Source organism: Pleurodeles waltl, chromosome 3_2 (genome assembly GCF_031143425.1).
Source record: "Pleurodeles waltl isolate 20211129_DDA chromosome 3_2, aPleWal1.hap1.20221129, whole genome shotgun sequence".
NCBI lineage: Eukaryota > Metazoa > Chordata > Amphibia > Caudata > Salamandridae > Pleurodeles > Pleurodeles waltl.
Genome location: NC_090441.1, coordinates 154,186,562 through 154,209,614, shown reverse-complemented (window position 1 = coordinate 154,209,614; position 23,053 = coordinate 154,186,562). Strand labels below are relative to the sequence as shown.

Below are 23,053 nucleotides of genomic sequence, written 5' to 3'. Positions count from 1 at the left end.
CTGGCCCAGGAACCCCTCATGCCGCCAGATGCGCTACACCGCAGAAGAACTCCTCGCACTCAACCCTGGCCGCTCCACCGCCTGCGTCCAGACCTCCCCTAGGCACACCCATGGACCCTTCTCGTGCCAAACCTGAAACTTCTCCTGCGCTCAACTCACCAAGCACCACAACATCACCACCCACAACAACCACCTCAGCTGCATCCTCCTCAACACCTGCTCCGTCCACAAGCACACCGCCGAGCTATGGGACTTGCTCACATCTACCTCCCCAGACATCGCCTTCCTCACCGACACCTGGATGAACCCTTCCTCGGAACCCGACATCGCCATAGCCATCCCTGAGGGCTACAAAATCACCCGAAGAGACCGCAGCAACAAACCAGGAGGAGAATTAGTCATAGTCCAAAGGAGCCCCATCAGGCTGTCAACCAACACCCATGACGCCCTAGATGCCACTGAACACCTGCACTTCCTGATCCACATCAACACCAGTACCACCCTGAGAGGAACCCTCGTCTACAGGCCCCTGGGTCCCCGCCCACAATTCTGCGACGCCATCGCCGACACAATCCGCACCCACGCCCTCACCTCCACGGATTACATGCTCCTTGGTGACCTGAATTTCCACCTGGAGAACACAGACGACAGCAACACCTCAGCCCTACTGGACAACCTCGCCAAACTCGGCCTCAAGCAACTCGTTACTACGCTCACCCACTCAGCCGGCCACACACTCGAAGCCACCTTCTCCACCAGCAGCCACATTACCTTCACCCACACCACAAACTCCACTGGACCGACTTTCGCTGTGTCCATTTCTCCTTTCAGAAATCCACCGTCCACCACCAACAGCTTCAGAACCCTCACTGCAAGTGGAACAAGATCTCCAAGGACCAACTGATCTCTGCCCACGCCCCTCCACCCCACACCAGCGACCACAACACCGCCGCCCTCAACCTCAAGCAATGGCTCGACGCCTGCGCCAACACCCTCGTTCCACTCAGAAAAACCGCCAACACCCGCACCAGCAAGAGAGATCCCTGGTTCACGCAGTCCTTCAAGCCCCCAAGAGGGAATGCCGGAAAGCCGAGAAGATCTGGCGCCAAGAGCAAACAGAAAGCAACCACGCCGCCCTCAAATCAGCCATACGCAAACACCACCAGCTCATCCGGACCACCAAAAGAGCTTTCTACAAAGAACGAATTGACAACAACGCACACAACAGCAAGGAGCTCTTCAACATCATCAAGGAACTCACCAACCCCAAATCCTGCTCTGCCAACCCCCCCCCCACACTCGCAAGATCTCTGCGACTCCCTCGCCACCTTTTTTCACAGCAAGATCACAGACATCCATGAAAGCTTCACAGCGGCGCTTCCCACCACTGCCAACGCCGACCCCAATGCACCCATCCGCACTAGCACCCTGAATGCCTAGACCCACACCAACGACGAAGAAACTACCAAGACCATGAGCACAATCCACTCCGGATCACCCGCCGACCCATGCCCTCATCACGTCTTCGATAAAGCCAGCCAAATCATCGCCCCCCAGCTCCAGACCATCAACAGCTCCTTTGAATCCGCCATTTTCCCGGAGAGCCGGAACCACGCCGAAGTCAACGTCCTTCTCAAAAAGCCCAAAGCTGACCCCGAAGACCTCAAAAACTACTGGCCCATCTCCCTACTCCCCTTCCCTGCGAAAGTCATCGAGAAGATAGTCAACAGCCAGCTATCTCATTTCCTAGAGGACAACAACCTACTCGACATCTCCCAGTCTGGCTTCTGCAAGAACCACAGCATCGAGACCGCTCTTATCGCTGCCACCGACGACATCAGGAGCAGGCTCGACAAAGGTGAAACCGTTGCCCTCATCCTCCTTGACCTCTCCACAGCCTTCGACGTGGTCTGTCACCACACACTTCGCACACACCTCCACGACGCTGAAATCCACTACAAAGCTCTGAACTGGCTCACATCCTTCCTCTCAGGCGGAACCCAATGAGTCCGCCTCCCACCGTTCCTGTCAAGAGCCACCAAGACCATCTGCGGAGTCCCCCAGGGATCCTCACTTAGCCCCACCCTCTTCAATGTCTACATGGCTCCGCTCGCCAACTTCGTCCGATCCCACGGCCTCAACATCGTGTCCTACGCGGACGACACTCAGCTGATCCTCTCCCTCACGAAGGACCCTGCAACCGCCAAGACCAACCTCCACACCGGACTCCACGCCATTGCCAACTGGATGGAGGCAAGGTGCCTCAAACTAAACTCGGAGAAGACCGAGATCATCATCTTCGGCTCCAACAAAGCAGTACGGGACGACTCCTGGTGGCCTGCCACGTTGGGAATCGCCCCTAAGCCCACCACCTATGCACGTAACCCCGGCCTCATACTGGACTCATTACTCACTATGAGCTAGCAAGTCAACGCCATCTCCTCCTCATGCTTTAACACCCTTTGCATGCTTTGCAAGACCTTAGATGGATTCCCATTGGAACCAGAAGAACGGTCACCCACTCCCACATCAGCAGCAGACTGGACTACGGTAACGCACTCTACGCGGGAACAACTACCAAGCTCCAGAGAAAACTTCAGCGTATCCAGAACACCTCAGCACGACTCATCCTCAACCTCCCTCGCCACGAACACATCTCAGTCCACCTCAGAGACCTCCACTGGCTCCTCGTCAACAAAAGGATCACCTTCAAACTCCTGATCCACGCCCAGAAAGCTCTCCCGGACGCCAGACCTGCCAACCTCGAGTGCCTCAACTTCTACACCCCGACATGCCAGCTCTGCTCCGCCAACCTCGCCCTCGCCACCATTCCCCACGTTCACCGTACCACAGCCGGCGGCAGATCCTTCTCCCGCCGTGCGGCCAAAACCTGGAACTCCCTCCCCGTCAACCTACGTCTGACCCAGGACCTCCTGACCTTCAGGAAGCACCTCAAGACCTAGCTCTTCGAGCAGGAGCACCCCCTCACCCCCAGCACATTGAGACCCCACCGGGTGAGTAGCGCACTTAACAAATTACCGATTGATTGATTGATCCAGGATCCTGGTGGAGCTGGTAGTTCCCTGGCGGTTGTACTGCGAAGGGTGTTATGTGGGTGAGTAGCGCACTTAACAAATTACCGATTGATTAATTGATCCAGGATCCTGGTGGAGCTGGTAGTTCCCTGGCAGTTGTACTGCGAAGGGTGTTATGTGGCGGTCCGATTGCTGCATAGGTGGCGGTCCAGACTGCCACCGCAAGTGTGGTGGTCGTAAGACTGCCAGACTCATAATGAGGCCCTGAATCTTTACAAAGAGTTCCAAGTTGTCCTAAATACACACTTGGTTGGAAAGTAAACTTGTAAATTGTACACTTGCTTGCCTTGCTGCTCCTTGGAGAGCTTAAGGACCAAAAAACACATTTGCCTATTGAGAGCAATATCCACACCCATTTGGGTTACAAGAATCATTTGATTCTTCATGCTTAGTCATACAAGCCATTCTCCTCTTCTCTCCTGAGCAAACTCGCTCAATTTTCTGGTTATTACCCTCCCTACCAATAACAGAACAACATTTTGAAAATGCTAAAGTATTATTACTTCCACACTTCTAACAAGCCAAAACTTTATTTTCATGTTTTTTATTTTTTTTAAATGTGTGTGGTTAGAACAAACATTCAATTCTATAACCATACACACTTTAATCCATTCTTTTCTTAATCAGCATTTCACATTGACCTCTCAGACTATTCAGTAGCTTTTACAGTTGAAATGGCATCTTTTAATTTTGTGTACTAAAAAAATCTATAACTGCCCCTGAATTTTCTTACGTTGGCCATTATTTGGTCTCTAATCACTCCGTATTTCTTGACACAAAATTACCTGCTATTGATAATGTTCTTAATGAGTTGAAAATGGATTGAAAGATTCACCTTCACACTTTGCCTAAGTATAAAATGTGTACCCAGTACTGTTCTGACATTATGGTTTACCATCCTTAACATAGCTTCTTCAGACACATTAGTGCTCACTTAGCCTACTAGAGGAAATACCTTAGGTAAAATGAGATAAATCACCTGTGTTTTAAAACCCAAAGCATGCAAAAATATATTTTTCCTTCATTTCACAGATTTTTCATAGTACACTGCATACTCCAGAATAATGGCTGGCTGAACTAAAAGTGACAAATGACTGCATAAGAAAAACAATAAGGAGTTATGTTTCCGTTACTAATTTGTGTAATGAATCTTTTTCAGTATTGCATTAATATTTTGTAAGGTGGGTTTGCTTGTAACATTTTAATTCGGGACAGTTGGGGCCTCTGACACATGTACATATTGGAGATTAATAGAGAAAGAAGACGCAGATAAAGGAGTATTATGGCAAGGCTGTTTACTAAAAAAAGAAAAATCCCTTTCCTGCCACCCCACACAGGGCTCAGTTTGGTGGTAAGCTGAGGACTAATGTGGTCAGTGGCTGCAGGGAAGTGACTCCTCTACTTCAAGGGAAATGTTTCCTGGTTAGAAAAATGCTGGCAGGCCTCCAAGGCTTTGGAAGGTTGCACATATGCAGGACAAGCCAGGTATTTGCAATATTCAGGACAGGAGCAGGGAGAGTTTAGCACCAAAATCCACCGCAAGTGCACAGTTTTCGCACTCTTCTTTGTCCTCCTTTTTGTTAGGCAGAGGAATATGAGTTCTTGGTTCTGGGGGGGGGTCCTCACTACAGACTTTAGGGGCATTTAGGAGAGTGTAGGAGAGTAGCCAATGGGCTACTTACCCCTGGGTTGATTACACCCCCCTGTATGACCACTTGCTGTGGGCATAAGCCTGTCTCAGAGATCCTAATTCCACTATAAACAAGATGGTGGAACCCTTCTTTCATGGATCACATCAGATAGCCCACCTTAGGAATGTGACTAGCCTGGAGGTGCAACATGCCTACTGCATAGCTAATTTAGCACCTGACCTGGTGACAAATGGGCCGCAGGGCAGGGGGTGGCATTCTCCAGGTCTGAAGGAAGCCTGGGTCGCACATAAAAGGCAACAGAGGTGTTACAAATATGCCTTTACTCGGATGAGAAGAGAAGTATGTTTATTCAGTGAACTCCTCACATGCCATCCCGTTCAGCTTTATGCACATCTGCCTCAGCAACATTCTAAGGTAAGCGCCTGGTTGTTCCATTACCCCCACATTCTAAGGAGTCACTCTCTCCTCTCATAACCATATCATTAGAAATGTGAAGCTCCGATCTCACTTCCCAATACCCTTTCAGTTCTTCTACACACTTGGATCTGTCAGGCCATCCCTTGACAATTTTTTCCTTAAGCATACTCAAAACACAATCATTTCTGGTCTATTCAACCCATTCATCTTTTGTGAGACCTGCTAGTTCCACATGCAACACTGGTTCTAGACTAACTTTCCTCCACTTCCTCGCTTACTCTTGGTGATCTGGACAAGTAATCAGCTACTGTATTTTTATTACCAGGAACCAAAAATAAAACGCTCCCTACTTCCCAAATTAGTTAAGGGTCCTAAAATGTCTAACCCTAGTTTGTCCCATTGTTTCATTGGGACACTCATAAGAGACAAAGGGATCCTCTGCGTTACATTCGTCTTGGCACTCATTGCACATGTGACACAATCTCTCACCACGCTCTCCACTAATCTATCCATTGTGGGAAACCAGTAGGTGGCTCGCTGTTTGGTTTTTGTCAGGCTTCTTCCTAGGTGCCCTTCATGCGCCAGCCCCACAAGTTTGTCCCACAATTCACAAGGGGGTACTACTCTCTCTCCTCTCATAACCATATCATTAGAAATGTGAAGCTCCGATCTCGCTTCCCAATACCCTTTAAGTTCTTCTTCTACACACTTGGACCCATCAGGCCAACCCTTGACAATTTTTTCCTTAAGCATACTCAAAACACAATCATTTCTGGTCTATTCAACCCATTCATCTTGAATGCCAGTGGCAAAGGCCTTGGAGCCACATTAGCACAGGTTGTTGAAGGACAGGAAAGGATCATAGCATTTGCTTCAAGATCTCTGAGTGGGGCTGAGGAGAATTATTCCACCATAGAGAGAGAAACTCTAGCATGCTATTGGGCCATCAACCAATTAAAGTTTTTCTTATGGGGTTTACCCTTTACAATCAGAACAGATCACAAACCCCTCACTAACATATTCACTACCAAGGGAAGAGAACATGCCACCCCGCGTATTGGGAAGTGGATGATGGGACTTGAAGGTTATAATTTCGGTGTGGAGTATGTTCCTGGTAATAAAAATACAGTAGCTGATTACTTGTCCAGATCACCAAGAGTAAGCGAGGAAGTGGAGGAAAGTTAGTCTAGAACCAGTGTTGCATGTGGAACTAGCAGGTCTCACAAAAGATGAATGGGTTGAATAGACCAGAAATGATTGTGTTTTGAGTATGCTTAAGGAAAAAATTGTCAAGGGTTGGCCTGATGGGTCCAAGTGTGTAGAAGAAGAACTTAAAGGGTATTGGGAAGTGAGATCGGAGCTTCACATTTCTAATGATATGGTTATGAGAGGAGAGAGAGTAGTACCCCCTTGTGAATTGTGGGACAAACTTGTGGGGCTGGCGCATGAAGGGCACCTAGGAAGAAGCCTGACAAAAATCAAACTGCGAGCCACCTACTGGTTTCCCACAATGGATAGATTAGTGGAGAGCGTGGTGAGAGATTGTGTCACATGTGCAATGAGTGCCAAGACGAATGTAACGCAGAGGATCCCTTTGTCTCTTATGAGTGTCCCAATGAAACAATGGGACAAACTAGGGTTAGACATTTTAGGACCCTTAACTAATTTGGGAAGTAGGGAGCGTTTTATTTTTGTATTGGTGGATTACCACTCCCACTGGACAATGACCAAAATTGTGAGTCAGGTGACAACCCAGGAAGCAATAGACTTCTTATCAGAAGCATTCATGAGAGAAGGGATTCCCAGGACTCTGGTGACTGACAATGGTGTGCAATTCATCTCTGAAGCCATGAGGGAGTTCTTTAGGAAGTGCAGTGTCCATCATTTTAGAACTGCTTTGTACAACCCCCGAGCGAATGGCCTAGTCCAGAGAGCTAACAGAATGATTAAAGAGTGTCTGCAGATGGCATCAGTATCTGGTGAATCAAGGGAGTTAGCACTTAACCAAATGTTGTGGTCTTATCATACCACCCCGAATCTAGTTACAGGAGTGTCAATATTCCTTTCACTTAAGGGAAGACATCCAGGAACCAAACTCAATCCCAATTGTTTAAAAGGAGGGGAATCTGACTGTGTGAAGAGGGAGGAGGTGGCAGAACAGAATCAGGAGAGATACAGCAGATGGTACGATGACAAACATAGTACTAAGAATAGACCATGGAGGGTGGGGCAATGGGTTAAGGTGAAGCTTCCTGATCACACCAGGAGAAATGGTAGCACGTTTTCTAAGCCACAGAGGATTATTGAGGTCTGTAAAAATGTTGTAAAACTGGAGGATTGCAAAGTTTGGAGCATTGACCGTATCACATGTAACCAGGAACAAATAGGAAGGCTGAGACAAAGTGGTGATGAGGGAATGGATATTCCGCTGGAAGTTCCTGACCGGAAAAAAAATACCAGCACCAAAAAACGACCATCATGGCATGAGGACTTTGTGTTCCAATATTAAGGAAAGGAGATATGTTATAATCTGCGTATAATGTATTACTTTCTTTCATGTAGTATAGCGTGTAGTATAGTTTACTAAATATTAGTAAAGTTATAGTTATAATTACAGTTATATATTGTAAATCTTATAGTTTACTGGCTATGAAATATGGGGGATTACAGTAATGGTACACTCCCAGTGACTCCTTAGAATGTGGGGGTAATGGAACAACCGGCAGCTTACCTTAGAATGTTGCTGAGGCAAATGTGCGGAAAGGTGTGAACGAGATGGCATGTTACTCGGATAAGGGAAGTATGTTTATTCAGTGAACTCCTCACCTATCCCGGTATGGCGTTGACATGAGGAGCACCCACCCGCTGTTGGGGTGCATTGGAAACGCCTCACTAGGAAGTGCTCCTCCCCTGCGCTCACATTAGGCACACACGCCGGCTGTCAGCTTTGTGCCGAATCTGCAGTGGGCACGCTAGCTTAGGACGCTAGTGCTTGGATATAGAACCTCCACCTCACACGTCCACGAATCACTCCTTTCAGCCGGTGCCACTACCTTAGCTCACCTCCAATGCCAACCTCGAAAATGCTTGTTTCTCCCACACTTCCTTCTGTACTGAGCTCTCGCCGATAGCTTATTCAGTAAACTCCTCACATGCCATCTCGTTCCCAGCTTTCCGAACATCTGCCTCAGCAACTTTCTAAGGTAAGGTCCCGGTTGTTCCATTACCCCCACATTCTAAGGAGTCACTGGGAGTGTACCATTACTGAAATCACCCATATTTCATAGCCAGTAAACTATAAGATTTACAATATATAATTATAACTATAACTTTACTAATAATTAGTAAACTATACTACATGCTATACTACATGAAAGAAAGTAATACATTATACACAGATTATAACGAGAGGCTTTGAAGCCTCTGGCCATGGTATGCAGATTTACTAGCCATCCTGCTGGAGGAAGTGATAGTTTCTTCTTCAGAGCTGGCATTGTTTCCTGACCTCAGTGAGTGCTGGCTCTCACCTACAGGGGGTCAGAAACCTGTCTGTGGTGGCAGGCTGGGCGATACCAGTCAGTCTGCACACTAGGAGACTAGTAGGTTTCATAGGGCACCTTTAAGGTGCTCTCTCAGTGCATGTCATAATAAACCAGTACTAGCATCACTATGGATTTATTAAGACAAGATGTTTCATACCAGTTTAAGTTAAGCCATCATGTAGCTGGGGTACTCATAATGACCAGTGCCCAGTAAATATAATTAAGATGGCTTCCCTGTTTACTTGTAGCAGCTAGTAATGGACTAGCGAGCACAGGGGCATATCAGCTCATGCACATATGCCCTTACATATAATATAATACACAGAGCCTTAGGGCTATGATGCCTGCTGTAGGGGTGACTTACATAGATCACAAGTAGTGACATGGGCATGCCGCACAGGGAGTGTGCCATGCTGTGTTTTCCCGCTTGGGTTTGCACCGTGTCACGCAGCCTGTGATTGCCGTCTGCATGCAATTTTATATAGGGGGTCCCTTAGGGTGGCATAATACATGCTGCAGCCCTTAGGGACCCTCTTTAGTTCCCATGCCATAGGTACCAGGGTTGGCATTTACTAAGGACTTACTGGGGTGCTAAAGTCCTCGCCCATTGGCTACTATTAGACATATACCTTTTTAGGGGGAAGCACACTGGCACTGGGGCCTTGTTAGCATGGATCCAGTACACTTTTAGAGTAAAAAAACAGCATCTAGTAGTCCAAATGGGGACCAAAAGTGGTGGGACGACCTGCAAAAAGGCTGGTTTCCCACATGCTTCCACTTTATGGATTTACAAACCACTCTGGTATTTAATCATTGTTTCTCATTTACATTACTGGGGCAACAGAATGCAACGTGGTCTATGTCGGGTGCACTGATAAAACGCACAGGTAGAACATTAAAAATGCATGGATTTGTGGCACTTATTCACACTGTCATAAAAAGAAGGCACAAACTAAAAGCCAGGTTGTTCCTCACAGTACCACAACGCCCTCATGGTTATTAAGTATTTTCTTATGTGATGCATTTTCCGTTTAGTATAATGCATTACTGATAAAATGACTGCCTCTGCTCTGGAACGTTTTTCTTGCAGCCACCAAGTACATTCCTTGATGTTGTTGCTTGCTTCTCTGAGGAGGAGTGGAAGCTTTTGCACGAATGGCAGAATGAACTTTTCAACAATGTGATGAAGGAAATTCACCAAGCCTTATCGTCCCTGGGTATGTTTACATTATATTTGTTTTCTAAAAGTTACACAAGCTGTGGCATTCACACCTTATGACCAAGTGAAGACTTGAAGTATACATTTAGTTTAATTTCTCATTAATAGAGTCTGGCAGTGGCTAGAAACCTCATAATTTGAGTAAATTGAGGAAGTGACTTGGTTAGAAAGCCTTGATTTCGACCATCACCACATTTACAAACCAAAGCTGGCAAGCCCTCTTGTTGCACCACAGAGTGCTGGCTAGCAAAATGTGATTACCATGCTACAGGCATTGCATTTTATTGCTCATAGGTGCAGGCCAATGACAGATGCTTTCACTGTACTGCATTGTTAAACACCAGTGACTCTAGTCATGTGAGTTGATAACAGCTTTGTGGGTCTTCAGTTTTAACCTTATTTGTGAAAAAAAGAAACCATTTCAGCTAAATATTCGGTCAATGAAAACTAGTGTCCATGCATGGATAATCTTTGCATGCTTCTGTGTCTGTCTACAATCTTTGTAACCTGGGATCATTGGAAAACACCACTACTTATCTTGGTCGTCAGCACTATGCACAGGTCCCAGGGATACCTCATGTATAGCAGAGCAGGTTCGGTTAAGGTTTACTACCAAATGCACCTGAGCATCATGAACTTCATTCTGCTGCACAAGTTGGCTACATGCGAACACATCCATAAAATGCAGCCTATAATCTTATGGATATGAATCCTACACCGAAGTATCTCGATCCCTATAGGGCAAGCATATTTACAAACATTTCCAAATTACCTATTTAAATGTTGTTTGGATTGACCAGTGGGTGATAAAAACGTTTAAGTTCTATGATCTTTCAGTCTGGATTTTCCAACCTTTTCTGTATAGAGTCACAAGCAGACCAGGGTATATCGTTGGTGTGGGAATTATTGTACTCTATGTCATTGACATCTTTGTATTAAACAAAGCGTGGTAAATATGACAGTGGAATGATCTTGTCTCCGTTTGGGGTACGTGTGGCTGTCCTTTTTAATTTATGCACAAGAAAATAATGTTAATCTCACCCCACAAGCGTCTATATATTCCACCTAATATAGAAGGAAAAGTGGTGTAATTCATTTCTCTAATGCCACAATTTTCTCTGTGATAATATTCATTTTCTGTTACACTATTTTACAAGGAGAGCTTGTTTATGCATATGTTTCTTTTTTACTTTTATCAAAGGTCCTGTGATTGCCTCCTCTGTCTTTTCATTGCGAGCTAAAGAAAATGAACATCATAATCTCTCACACCATCAAGACTTGGAAAGAAATAATGAAAGTCATGTTACAAGTGAGTGTGAATTGCAGATATGGTGATCTGATAGTAATAAGCATAGTATTTTTAGGTCGAGCAGGCAAGCGCTTCGACCTGTTGTAAGTATTGTGGGCTTTGAACCACACCCACCTCACGCTCATCGCTTTCATTTGTTCGTGGGCTTGCCTTAAAAAATCACTTGATGTAATTGGTAAATGCTTTACGTTTGTCCTGCCTTGGGGTGATTTGGTTACTGCCTTCAACACTAACCATGTTACAGGGATATCTGCGCTTTGTGGCTGCCATGGTTCTCAAGAGCACAAACTCAATCGCCGGTATCGTTTTTACATTAATGCACTCTGATTTCCCTAGTACATGTTCTTTCAAGCAGGCACATTAACCCTGTGTGCTACTTTATGATGACTCCAAACTTCCAGTAGACAAAAGTACGTTCTCTCTCCAGAAAGAGCTTAAAGCGCCAGAGTTATTTTGACATTTTTACATTACATGCTCTTTGTGAAGTGCCTAGTACATGTTTTTTGCAGCAGGTACATTAACCCTGTACCTTACCCTATGATGGCTCCAACCTTCCACTAGACAAAAGTATGTTCTCTTGGCTGCTGTGGTGTTCACAGCTCTCTGAGCCTGAACTCAGTCGGTGGTATCGTTTTTATATTAGATGCACCCTGATCTGCTTAGTACACGTACTTTGCAGCAGGCATATTAACCAGGTGTGCTACCTTATGATGACTCTAAGCTTCCACCAGACAAAAGTCAGTTCTCTCTACAGAAAGAAGATAAATCGCCAGAGTTATTTTGAAATTTTTACATTATGTGCACTTTGAGATTTGCCTAGCAAGCTGTTAGACCTGACAGCCTTAGGGTGGTCACCCCTAACTTTTTGCCTGCCTCCCTCCACTTTTTGGACACTGTTTTTGCTGGCTTTTAGACTCTGCGCACTTTATCACTGCTAACCAGTGCTAAAGTGCATATGCTCTCTCCCTTTAAACATGGTAACCTTGGATCCTACCTGATTGGACTATTTAATTTACTTATAAGTCCCTAGTAATGTGCACTATATGTGCCTAGGGCCTGTAGATTAAATGCTACTAGTGGGTCTGCAGCACTGGTTGTGCCACCCACTCAAGTAGCCCCTTTACCTTGTCTCAAGCCTGCCATTGCAAGGCCTGTGTGTGCAGTTTCACTGTCACCTAGACTTGGCATTTAAAAGTACTTGCCAAGCCTAAACCTCCCCTTTCTACACATATAAGTCACCCCTAATGTGTGCCCTAGGTAACCCCTAGAGCAGGGTGCTGTGTGGGCGAAAGGCAGGACATGTACCTTTTGTAGTTTACATGTCCTGGTAGTGTAAAACTCCTAAATTCGTTTTTGCACTACTGTGAGGCTTGCTCCCTTCATAGGCTAACATTGGGGCTGCCCTCATACAGTACTGAAGTGGTAGCTGCTGATCTGAAAGGAGTAGGAAGGTCATATTTAGTATGGCCAGAACAGTAATACCAAATCCTGCTGACTGGTGAAGTTGGATTTAATATTATTATTCTAGAAATGCCACTTTTAGAAAGTGAGCATTTCTTTGCACTTAAATCTTTCTGTGCCTTACAATCCACGTCTGGCTGGGCTTGGTTGACAGCTCCTTGTGCATTCACTCAGACAAACCCCGAACACAGGGTACTCAGCCTCACTTGCATACATCTGCATTTTGAATGGGTCTTCCTGGGCTGGGAGGGTGGAGGGCCTGCTCTCACACAAAGGACTGCCACACCCCCTACTCAGACCCTGGAAGACAGGATTGAACTGAAAGGGGACCTGGTGCACTTCTTAGCCACTCTTTGAAGTCTCCCCCACTTCAAAGGCACATTTGGGTATAAAACAGGGCATCTGCCCTACCTCATCAGACACTTGCTGGAGAAGAACCTGCATCCTGCCAAGAAGAACTGCCTGGCTGCCTAAAGGACTCACCTGACTGCTTTCTACAAAGGACTGCTGCCTTGCTGTTGCCCTGCTGCCTTGCTGAACTCTTGTCTGGCTGTAAAAGTGCTCTCCAAGGGCTTGGATAGAGCTTGCCTCCTGTTCCCTGAAGTCTCAGGACCAAAAAGACTTCTCTTTTTCATTTGGACTCTTCGTGCGCCGAAAATTTCGACGCACAGCTTGCTCCGTGGCGAGAAAAACGCTGAACACCGATGCTGATCGACGCCTTCGGGCGACCGGAACTTCGACGCACGGCCTCTCAAGGACAACGCTGCCCGACTTCCAGAGGAGAAATCGACGCGACGCCAGCCGTGAGAACGAAACTTCGACGCGCAGCCGGAAAACAAACCGAAGAATCAATGCACAGACCCCGGGACATCTGGTAATCCCGCGACCCACAGAAAGAGACTGTCCGTGCGCCGGAAAATGACGCACGACTTCCCCGCGTGAAAAATAACGACGCAAGTCCGTGTGTGCAGGGGAGAAATCAACGCACACACCATTTTTCCACGTATCTCTTCTTCTGCGGCCCTTTGCGGAGATTTTCCACTTTAAACAAGGTACTTTGTGCTTGAAAGAGACTTTGTTTGCTTTTTAAAGACTTGAGACACTTTATATCACTTTTCAGTGATATCTCTACAATTTCACATTGCATCTTTATTCGTTTAGACCTACAATTATCCTGATAAATATTATATATTTTTCTAAACACTGTGTGGTGTATTTTTGTGGTGCTATATTGTGTTATTGTATGATTTATTGCACAAATACTTTACACATCGCCTTCTAAGTTAAGCCTGATTGCTCGTGCCAAGCTACCAGAGGGTGGGCACAGGATAATTTTGGATTGTGTGTGACTTACCCTGACTAGAGTGAGGGTTCTTGCTTGGACAGAGGGTAACCTGACTGCCAACCAAAAACCCCATTTCTAACATTGGTGATCAGCGGTGAGGATAGGACTTGTATTTGTGCAGTGACATACAGTAGCTAAGTATTTCACTACCTACCCACAGTTGAAGGTCAACTTGATTTTTATCTCTTGTTTTGTAAATTCGTTTTTCCTGACAATTTTCAAAAACTAAATCCTCACTCAACATGTCTCTGACTGGGTCTCAAGTAGGAGACTTTGACTTAGCCCTGTTGGATACATATACGGTCAAACAGCTAAGAGGGTTCTGCAGGGTGATGAGAGTACCCACCCAAGGGGCCTCCAAAAAGGAGGACTTTCAAGTGGCGCTGAGGGCCTGGGCAGAAGCCCATTTAGAGGAGGATGATGAGGAAGAGGAGCCAGAAAATGGCCCCTCAGAGGATTTGTTGCTATCAATGGATGATGTTACCACTGCAATTGTGCCCCCTTCCAGACCAGGGAGCAGTGTCTCTGTGCAAAGCCTGACCGCAGAGGAAAGGAGAGAATAAAGGGAGTTCCAATTGCAAATGGCAAAACTGCAAATTGAGGCCCAACAGGAAGACCAGGGCAGAGAGAGAAGCCAAACAAGCTGAGGCTGAGAGAGAAGCCAAACAAGCTGAGGCTGAAAGAGCAGCCAAACAGGTGAAAGCTGAAAGAGCTTTGGCTGAAAAGAAACTATTGTTGGCTCATGAACTGAGTCTCAAGGAGCTGGAGATCAAGGCGAGACAGTCTGAATCCAGCAATAATGGTGGCAGCATACAGACAGGACCTGCTGGAGAAAAGAAGGTTCGTATACCCAAAATGTGGTTCCCAGTTTTGTGGTGGGAGATGACATAGTGCAACTTCATAAGCAGCTAACCATTTATCTAAGGGCTCATGAGATTCCTGAAGGGCAATGGGGGGTAGCTATGTGGGGTTATGTGCCGCCATTGGGGAGGGACACACTTCTCACATTGGATCAATCTGATCAAAACACATACCCACTTCAGAAAGCCACTTTACTTGCTAAGTTTGGGCTGACCCCTGAGGGATACCGTCAGAGGTTCAGGGACAGCACCAAACAAACCACACAAACATGGGTAGATTTCTTTGACTTTTCAAGTAAGGCACTGAATGGATGGGTGCGGGGCAACAAAGTAGATAGTTATAAAGGGTTATATGACTTGTTTCTGAGCGAGCATATGCTCAATATTACTTATACAGAGTTGCGCCAGCACTTGGTAGATAGAAAGCTGACTGATCCCAGGAAGCTTGCTGAGGAGGCGGACCTCTGGGTTAGCACTAGAGTGTCCAAAAAGGTACCTGGGGGGGGGGGGGGGGGGGGGGGGGGGGGTCACTCACAAAGCTGGTCTGGGTTCCCAACAGAAGAAAGAGGGGGGAGATAAACTTACAGAGAAGGGACTCTCCAAAGACCCCCAAAAGAATTCCCAGGGAGGGGGTGGCAACCATTCCTTTTCCAGATTTGGGGAAAAAGCCAGGGACTTATGATAAATCAGGGAGATCCAACCCCAAATGTTTAGAGTGCTACCAATATGGTCACTATAAGGGCGACCCCCAGTGATCCAAGAGGGCACCGTCCACTACTGGACAGACACCTGGGTTGACTAGTGTAGCGCTCGGGGGGGGTGAGAGGGGGGGGAGGAGATGGACCCAGATAGCTTTGGGGAGCAGGTAGAGATTTCCCTAGTGTCCCTGGGAGAAGGAGAACTGGTGCCCAAAGCCCACATGCCCCAAAATACTTCCAAGTACAGGCAGTGGGTCACCATTGATGGGCAAAAGGTGGAGGCTCTGCGTGACACAGGAGCCAGTATGACTACAATCAAGAGTCAGCTGGTGTCAACAGAGCAGATAGTCCCTAATACATTCCACCAGGTCATAGTCGCTGACAATCGTAAGAGTCACCTACCGGTGGCTCTGGTTCCCTTTGAATGGGGGGGGGGGGGGGTCTCGGGTACTCTGAAAGTAGCCGTGAGTCCTGCCATGCCTGTAGATTGTCTGTTAGGCAATGATCTGGAGCATACTGCTTGGAAAGAAGTAGAGTTCAGATCTCACCTGGAGATGTTAGGGTTACCTGAGTGGGTCTGCATGACCACACGGTCCATGGCTGACCGAGAGGGAAGTCAAGGGCGTCTGGAGCCTGGAACAATGGCCCAGAGAACTGCCAAGAGGAGGGGCAAGGGGCGCGGGAAACCGGTCCCAGAAGTTCCCGCAGTGGTTGACGGGGCTCCTGAGGAGGAGGCCCCTGAACCAACTGGGGAAGACATTGCCACCCTAGGTGATCTACCTGAGCTTGCTGGCTGGCAAGTTGAGGGTGGACCCACCAGGGAGGAATTCTGCAAGGCGCAGAAAGAATGTCCCACTCTAGAGGGCCTGAGGAAGCAAGCCTCAACCCAGGCAGCAGGTGAAGCTTCTGGCGATCACCACATATATTGGGAGAATGATCTCCTCTACAGTGAGCCTAAGGTTCCGGCCATTGGGGCAGCACGTGCACTGGTGGTCCCCCAGTGTTACCGAACCTTCCTACTGCGTCTGGCTCACGACATTCCCCTGGCAGGACATTTGAGGCAAGACAAGACCTTTGCCAGGCTTGTCACCCACTTTTATTGGCCGAGAATAAGGACAAACTCAGATACGTTCTGTAGATCTTGTCCCACCTGCCAGGCCAGTGGTAAAACAGGAAAAAGGGTTAAGACCCCCCTGATTCCACTTCCTGTCGTTGGCACCCCCTTTGAAATGGTGGGCATCCACATTGTTGGTCCATTGGACCCCAAAACTGCCCTAGGCAACAGGTTCATCCTGGTTTTGGTGGACCATGCCACCTGTTACCCAGAGGCAATCCCTCTGAGGACCGTACCTGCACCAGTGGTGACCAGAACTCTAATGTGGGATTCCCAAAGGAGATAGTGTCTGACAGAGGCACTAACTTCATGTCTGCATACATGAAGGCTATGTGGGATGCGCGTGGTGTAACCTACAAGTTCATCACACCCTATCACCCCCAATCTAATGGTCTTGTGGAGATATTCAACAAGACCTTGAAAGGCATGATTGGTGGCCGCCCTGAGGCGTAAGTGGGACGTCCTCTTACCATGCCTTCTCTTTGCTTACAGAGTGCCAACCAAAAACCCCATTTCTAACACACGTGTTCTTTGTAGCAGGCACATTAACCCTCTGGGCTACCTTATGAGTCCCAAGTTTCCACTAGACAAAAGTACGTTCACCCTCTCTCCAGAAAGAATATTAACCCTCTGCGCTACCTTAAACCGAGCGCAAACTTTAACTAGACAAAAGTACATTCTTTCTCCAAAAAGAACATTAATCGCCAGAGTTGTTTTGACATTTTTACATCATATGCACTCTGATCTGTTTAGTACACGTTCTTTGCAACACACATTAATTCTGGGACTTGTAGTTTTATTTGTATATTGTGATACAAGCTGGAAACCGGCCCTCGGATTATTATTCGTAGAGTTGTCAATGTAAAAATGTGATGTGTCCATGTTGCATTTTGGGGTGTTTCCTGTCGCGGCACTAGGCCTACTCACTCAAGTGAGGTACAATTTTTATCGGGAGACTTGGGGGAATGCTTGGTGGAAGGACATTTGTGACTCCTCTCAGATTCCAGAACTTTCTATCACTGAAATGTGATGAAAAAAGTGTTTTTTGCCACATTTTGAGGTTTGCAAAGAATTCTGGGTAGCAGAATGTGGTGAGAACCCCACAAATCACCCCATTCTGAATTCCCCTTGGTGTCTAGTTTAAAAAAATGTATAGGTTTGCTAGGTTTCCGTAGGTGCCGGCTTAGCTAGAGGCCAAAATCCACAGCTAGGCACTTTGCAAAAAAAAAAACAGGTCAGTTTTCTTTGGGAAAATTTGATGTGTCCATGTTGTGTTTTGGGGCATTTCCTTTCGCGGGCACTAGGCCTACCCACACAAGTGAGGAACCATTTTTATCAGGAGACTTGGGGGAATGCTGGGTGGAAGGAAATGTGTGGCTCCTCTTAAACTCGCCAAATTTTGAGGTTTTCAACAGATTCTGAGTAACAGAACCTGGTGAGAGCCCCACAAGTCATCCCATCCTGGATTCCCCAAGGTAGTTTTGAAAAATGCACAGGTTTGGTAGGTTTCCTTAGGTGCCGGATGAGCTAGAGGCCAAAATCCACAGCTAGGCACTTTCCACAAAACATGTCAGATTTCAATGTAAAAATGGGATGTGTCCATTTTGCGTTTCCTATCGCGGGCATTAGGCCTACCCACGCAAGTGAGGTACCATTTTTATCTGGAGACTTGGGATGTAGGAGGCTGGCCTGGCTTATAGTGGGTACCTTGTGGTACTTACACCTTGTGCCAGGTCTAGTTATCCCTTATTAGTAGAATAGAGGTGTTTCTAGCAGCTTAGGCTGTTAGAGGTAGCTATGGCAAAGCAACTTAGGCTGAACTAGGAGACATGCAAAGCTCCTACAATACCACTTCTATCATATAGCACTATATCACAAAAAAACACAATACTCGGTTACTAAAAATAAAGGTACTTTATTTTAGTGACAATATGCCAAAAGTATCTCAGAGGATACCCTCACTTAGGAGGTAAGTAATATACACAAATTATATGTACACAAACCCAAAACAGGTAAGTAACAGTAAGAAAAGTAGTGCAAACAATGTAGAATCACAATAGAATGCAATAGGTAGACATAGGCCTAGGGGCAACACAAACCATATACTCCAAAAGTGGAATGCGAATCACAAATGGACCCCAGGCCTATGGGAAGTTGTAGAGGGTCGCTGGGACTGTGAGAAAACAGTAAGGGTGTCCAAAATACCCCACCCCAAGACCCTGAAAAGTAGGAGTAAAGTTACCCTACTACCCCAGAAAGACAATGTAGTCGAGATGGGGGATTCTGCAAGAACCACACCTGCTACCAAAGCACTGAAGACGGATTCCTGGACCTGAGGACCTGTAAAAGAAGGGGACCAAGTCCAAGAGTCACGCAAGTGTCCAGGGGGGGCAGGAGCCCACTAAACCCCAGATGAAGGTGCAAAAAGGGGCTGCCTCCGGGTGGAAGAAGCCGAAGATTCTGCAACAATGAAAGGTGCCAGGAAATTCTCCTTTGGTCAGAAGATGTCCCATGGCATGCTGGAGGATGCAGGAGTGTTTCCATGCAGTAATATCGCAAACAAGCCTTGCTAGCTGCAAGAGTCGCGGTTGAGGATTTTGGGTGCTGCTGGGGACCAGGATGTCGCCCCTTGGCGGAGGAGACAGAGGGGGCGCTCAGCAACTCGGACAGCCCCCGCAGACGCAGGTAGCACCCGCAGAAGTACCCGAACAGGCACTTAGAAGATCTGAGGACAGCGGTCAACTCAGAGTCACAAAGGAGGGTCCCACGATGTCGGAGTCCAACTCAGCGAGTTGGGCAATGCAGGACGGAGTGCTGGGGACCCAGGCTAGGTTGTGCTCAAAGGAAGTCCTGGAAAAGTGCACAGAAGCCGGAGCAGCTGCAAATCACGCAGTACACAGGTTTGCTGTCTGGCGTGGGGAGGCAAGGACTTACCTCAACCAAATTTGGACAGAAGGGCCACTGGACTGTGGGAGACACTTGGACCCAGCTCCTGTGTTCCAGGGACCACGCTCGTCAGGATGAGAGGGGACCCAGAGGACTGGTGATGCAGAAGTTTGGTGCCTGCGTTGGCAGGGGGAAGATTCCATTGACCCACTGGAGATTTCTTCTTGGCTTCCAGTGCAGGGTGAAGGCAGACAGCCCTCAGAGCATGCACCACCAGGAAACAGTCGAGAAAGCCCGCAGGATGAGGCACTACAATGTTGCTGGTAGTCGTCTTGCTACAGTGTTGCGGTTTTGCAGGCGTCCTGGAGCAGTCAGCGGTCGATCCTTGGCAGAAGTCGAAGAGGGAAGTGCAGAGGAACTCTGGTGAGCTCTTGCATTCATTATCTGAGGAATAGCCCAGTGGAGAGACCCTAAATAGCCCAAAAAGAAGGTTTGGCTACTGAGAAAGGAGGCTTGGCTACTAGGAGAGGTAAGCACCTATCAGGAGGGGTCTCTGACGTCACCTGCTGGCACTAGCCACTCCGAGCTGTCCATTGTGCCCCAACACCTCTTAATCCAAGATGGCAGAGGTCTGGGACACACTGGAGGAGCTCTGGGCACCTCCTCTGGGAGGTGCTGGTCGTGGGGGGGGGGGAGTCACTCCCCTTTCCTTTGTCCAGTTTCGCACCAGAGCAGGGCTGGGGGATCCCTGAACCGGTGTAGGCTGGCTTATGCAGAGATGGGCACCATCTGTGCCCATCAAAGCATTTCCAGAGGCTGGGGGAGGCTATTCCTCCCCAGCCCTTCACACGTATTTCCAAAGGGAGAGGGTGTAACACCCTCTCTCAGAGGAAATCCTTTGTTCTGCCTTCCTGGGAACCAGGCTGCCCAGGCCCCAGGGGGGCAGAAACCTGTCTGAGGTGTTGGCAGCAGCAGCTGCAGTGGAGACTCCGGAAAGGCAGTTTGGCAGTACCCGGGCTCTGTGCTGGAGACCCGGGGATGCATGTAATTGTGTCCCCCCAATACAAGAATGGTATTGGGGTGACAATTCAATGATCCTAGACATGTTACATGGCCATGTTTGGAGTTACCATGGTGACGCTACATATAGGTATTGACCTATATGTAGTGCACGCATGTAATGGTGTCCCCGCACTCACAAAGTCCGGGGAATTTGCCCTGAACAATGTGGGGGCACCTTGGTTAGTGCCAGGGGGCCCACACACTAAGTAACTTTGCACCTAACCTTCACCAAGTGAGAGTTAGACATATAGGCGACTTATAAGTTACTTAAGTGCAGTGTAAAAATGGCTGTGAAATAACGTGGACGTTATTTCACTCAGGCTACAGTGGCAGTCCTGTGTAAGAATTGTCTGAGCTCCCTATGGGTGGCAAAAGAAATGCTGCAGCCCATAGGGATCTCCTGGAACCCCAATACCCTGGGTACCTAGGTACCATACACTGGGGAATTATAAGGGTGTTCCAGTGTGCCAATGAGAATTGGTAAAATTAGTCACTAGCCTGCAGTGACAATTTTTTAAAAGCAGAGAGAGCATAAACACTGAGGTTCTGGTTAGCAGAGCCTCAGTGATACAGTTAGGCACCACACAGGGAACACATATAGGCCACAAACTTATGAGCACTGGGGTCCTGGCTAGCAGGATCCCAGTGACACATATCAAACATACTGACAACATAGGGCCTGATTCTAACCTTGGCGGACGGCGGAGGCCGTCCGCCAAGGTTCCGCCGCCAAATGACCGCACCGCGGTCACAAGACCGCGGCGGCCATTCTAACATTTCCTCTGGGCCGGCGGGCGCTCTCCAAAAGAGCGCCCGCCGGCCCAGAGGAAATGCCCCTGCAACGAGGACGCCGGCTCAGAGTTGCAGGGGTGCGACGGGTGCAGTTGCACCCGTCGCGTATTTCAGTGTCTGCATGGCAGACACTGAAATACTTTGCGGGCCCTCTTACGGGGGCCCCTGCAGTGCCCATGCCATGGGCATGGGCACTGCAGGGGCCCCATGGCGGTAGGGGGTGTCAGAATCCCCATGGCTGCGGAGCGCGCTCCGCCGCCATGGAGGATTCCCCCGAGCAGCGGAAAGTTGGCGGGAGACCGCTGACTTTCCGCTTCTGACCGCGGCTGAACCGCCGCGGTCAGAATGCTCGTGGGAGCACCGCCAGCCTGTTGGAGGTGCTCCCGTGGTCGGTGGCCCTGGCGGCCACCGGCCGCCAGGGTCAGAATGACCCCCATAGTGTTTTCACTATGAGCACAGGGCCCTGGCTAGGAGGATACCAGTGAGACAGTAAAAACACCCTGACATACTAACAAACAGGCCAAAAGTGGGGGAAACAAGGCTAGAAAGGGGCTACCTTCCTACAAAGAATAGCAGAACAAGTGTTATTGCCCTTTGTATTTCTCTACATTTTTTCCTTTCAAATGTAAGACAGTGTGTAAAAACGACATCTATTTGAGAAATGCTCTATAATTCACATGCTAGTATGGGGACCCCGGAATTCAGAGATGTGCAAATAACCAATACTTCTCAACACCTTATCTTGTGCCCATTTTGGAAATACAAAGGTTTCCTTGATACCTATTTTTTACTCTTTATATTTCACCAAATGAAAGTCTGTATATCCGGTAAACAATGAAAACCCATTGCAAGGTGCAGCTCATTTATTGGCTCTAGGTACATAGGGTTCTTGATGAACCTACAAGCCCCATTTATCCCTGCAACCAGAAGAGTCCAGCAGACGAAACAGTATATTGCTTTTGAAAATCTTACATCGCAGGAAAAAGTTCCAGAGTAAAACGTGGAGAAAAATGCCTGTTTTTTTTTTTTTTTTACCTCAATTTCAATATTTTTTTAATTTCAGCTGTTATTTTCTGTAGGAAAACCTTGTAGGATCTACACAAATGACCCCTTACTGAATTCAGAATGTTGTCTACTTGTTTGAAATGCTTAGCTGTCCGGGATCCAGCATTGATTTCACACCCATTTCTGTCACTAACTGGAAGGAGGCTAGAAGCACAAAAATAGTAAAAATGGGGTATGTCCCAGTAAAACATTGGGTTTAAAAATTTGTTTTTCTGATTCAAGTCTGCCTGTTCCTGAAAGCTGAGAAGATGGTGATTTTAGCACCGCAAACCCTTTGTTGATGCCGTTTTCAGGGAAAAAAGCCTTCTTCTGCAGCCCTTTTCCCATTTTCATTTAAAAAACTAAATGTTTGCTGTATTTTGGCTAATTTCTTGGTGTCCTCTAGGGGAACCCACAAACTCTGGGTACCTCTAGGATGTTGAAAAAAAGTTATGAGTGCCTAAGCGCGAACTGCCGCAAATAGCCAAAAAAAGCCTGGCACCTGAGGGGGAAAAGGTCTGTCAGCGAAGGGGTTAATGTTGCTGTATCTTAGTTGT

General features: G+C 47.5%; 1 protein-coding gene across 5 annotated transcripts in view; it reads left to right on the top strand.

The window, feature by feature from the left end:
• Positions 1–23,053, top strand: part of LOC138286607 (zinc finger protein 664-like) — a 73,854-nt gene that overhangs the window by 9,836 nt on the left and 40,965 nt on the right. For all 5 annotated transcript variants that reach the window (XM_069227038.1, XM_069227035.1, XM_069227039.1 and 2 more), the window contains 2 exons: positions 9,797–9,923; positions 11,127–11,234. In XM_069227038.1, coding sequence (XP_069083139.1) covers positions 9,797–9,923; positions 11,127–11,234 — 235 coding nt within the window. The remainder of the gene's footprint in view (positions 1–9,796; positions 9,924–11,126; positions 11,235–23,053) is intronic.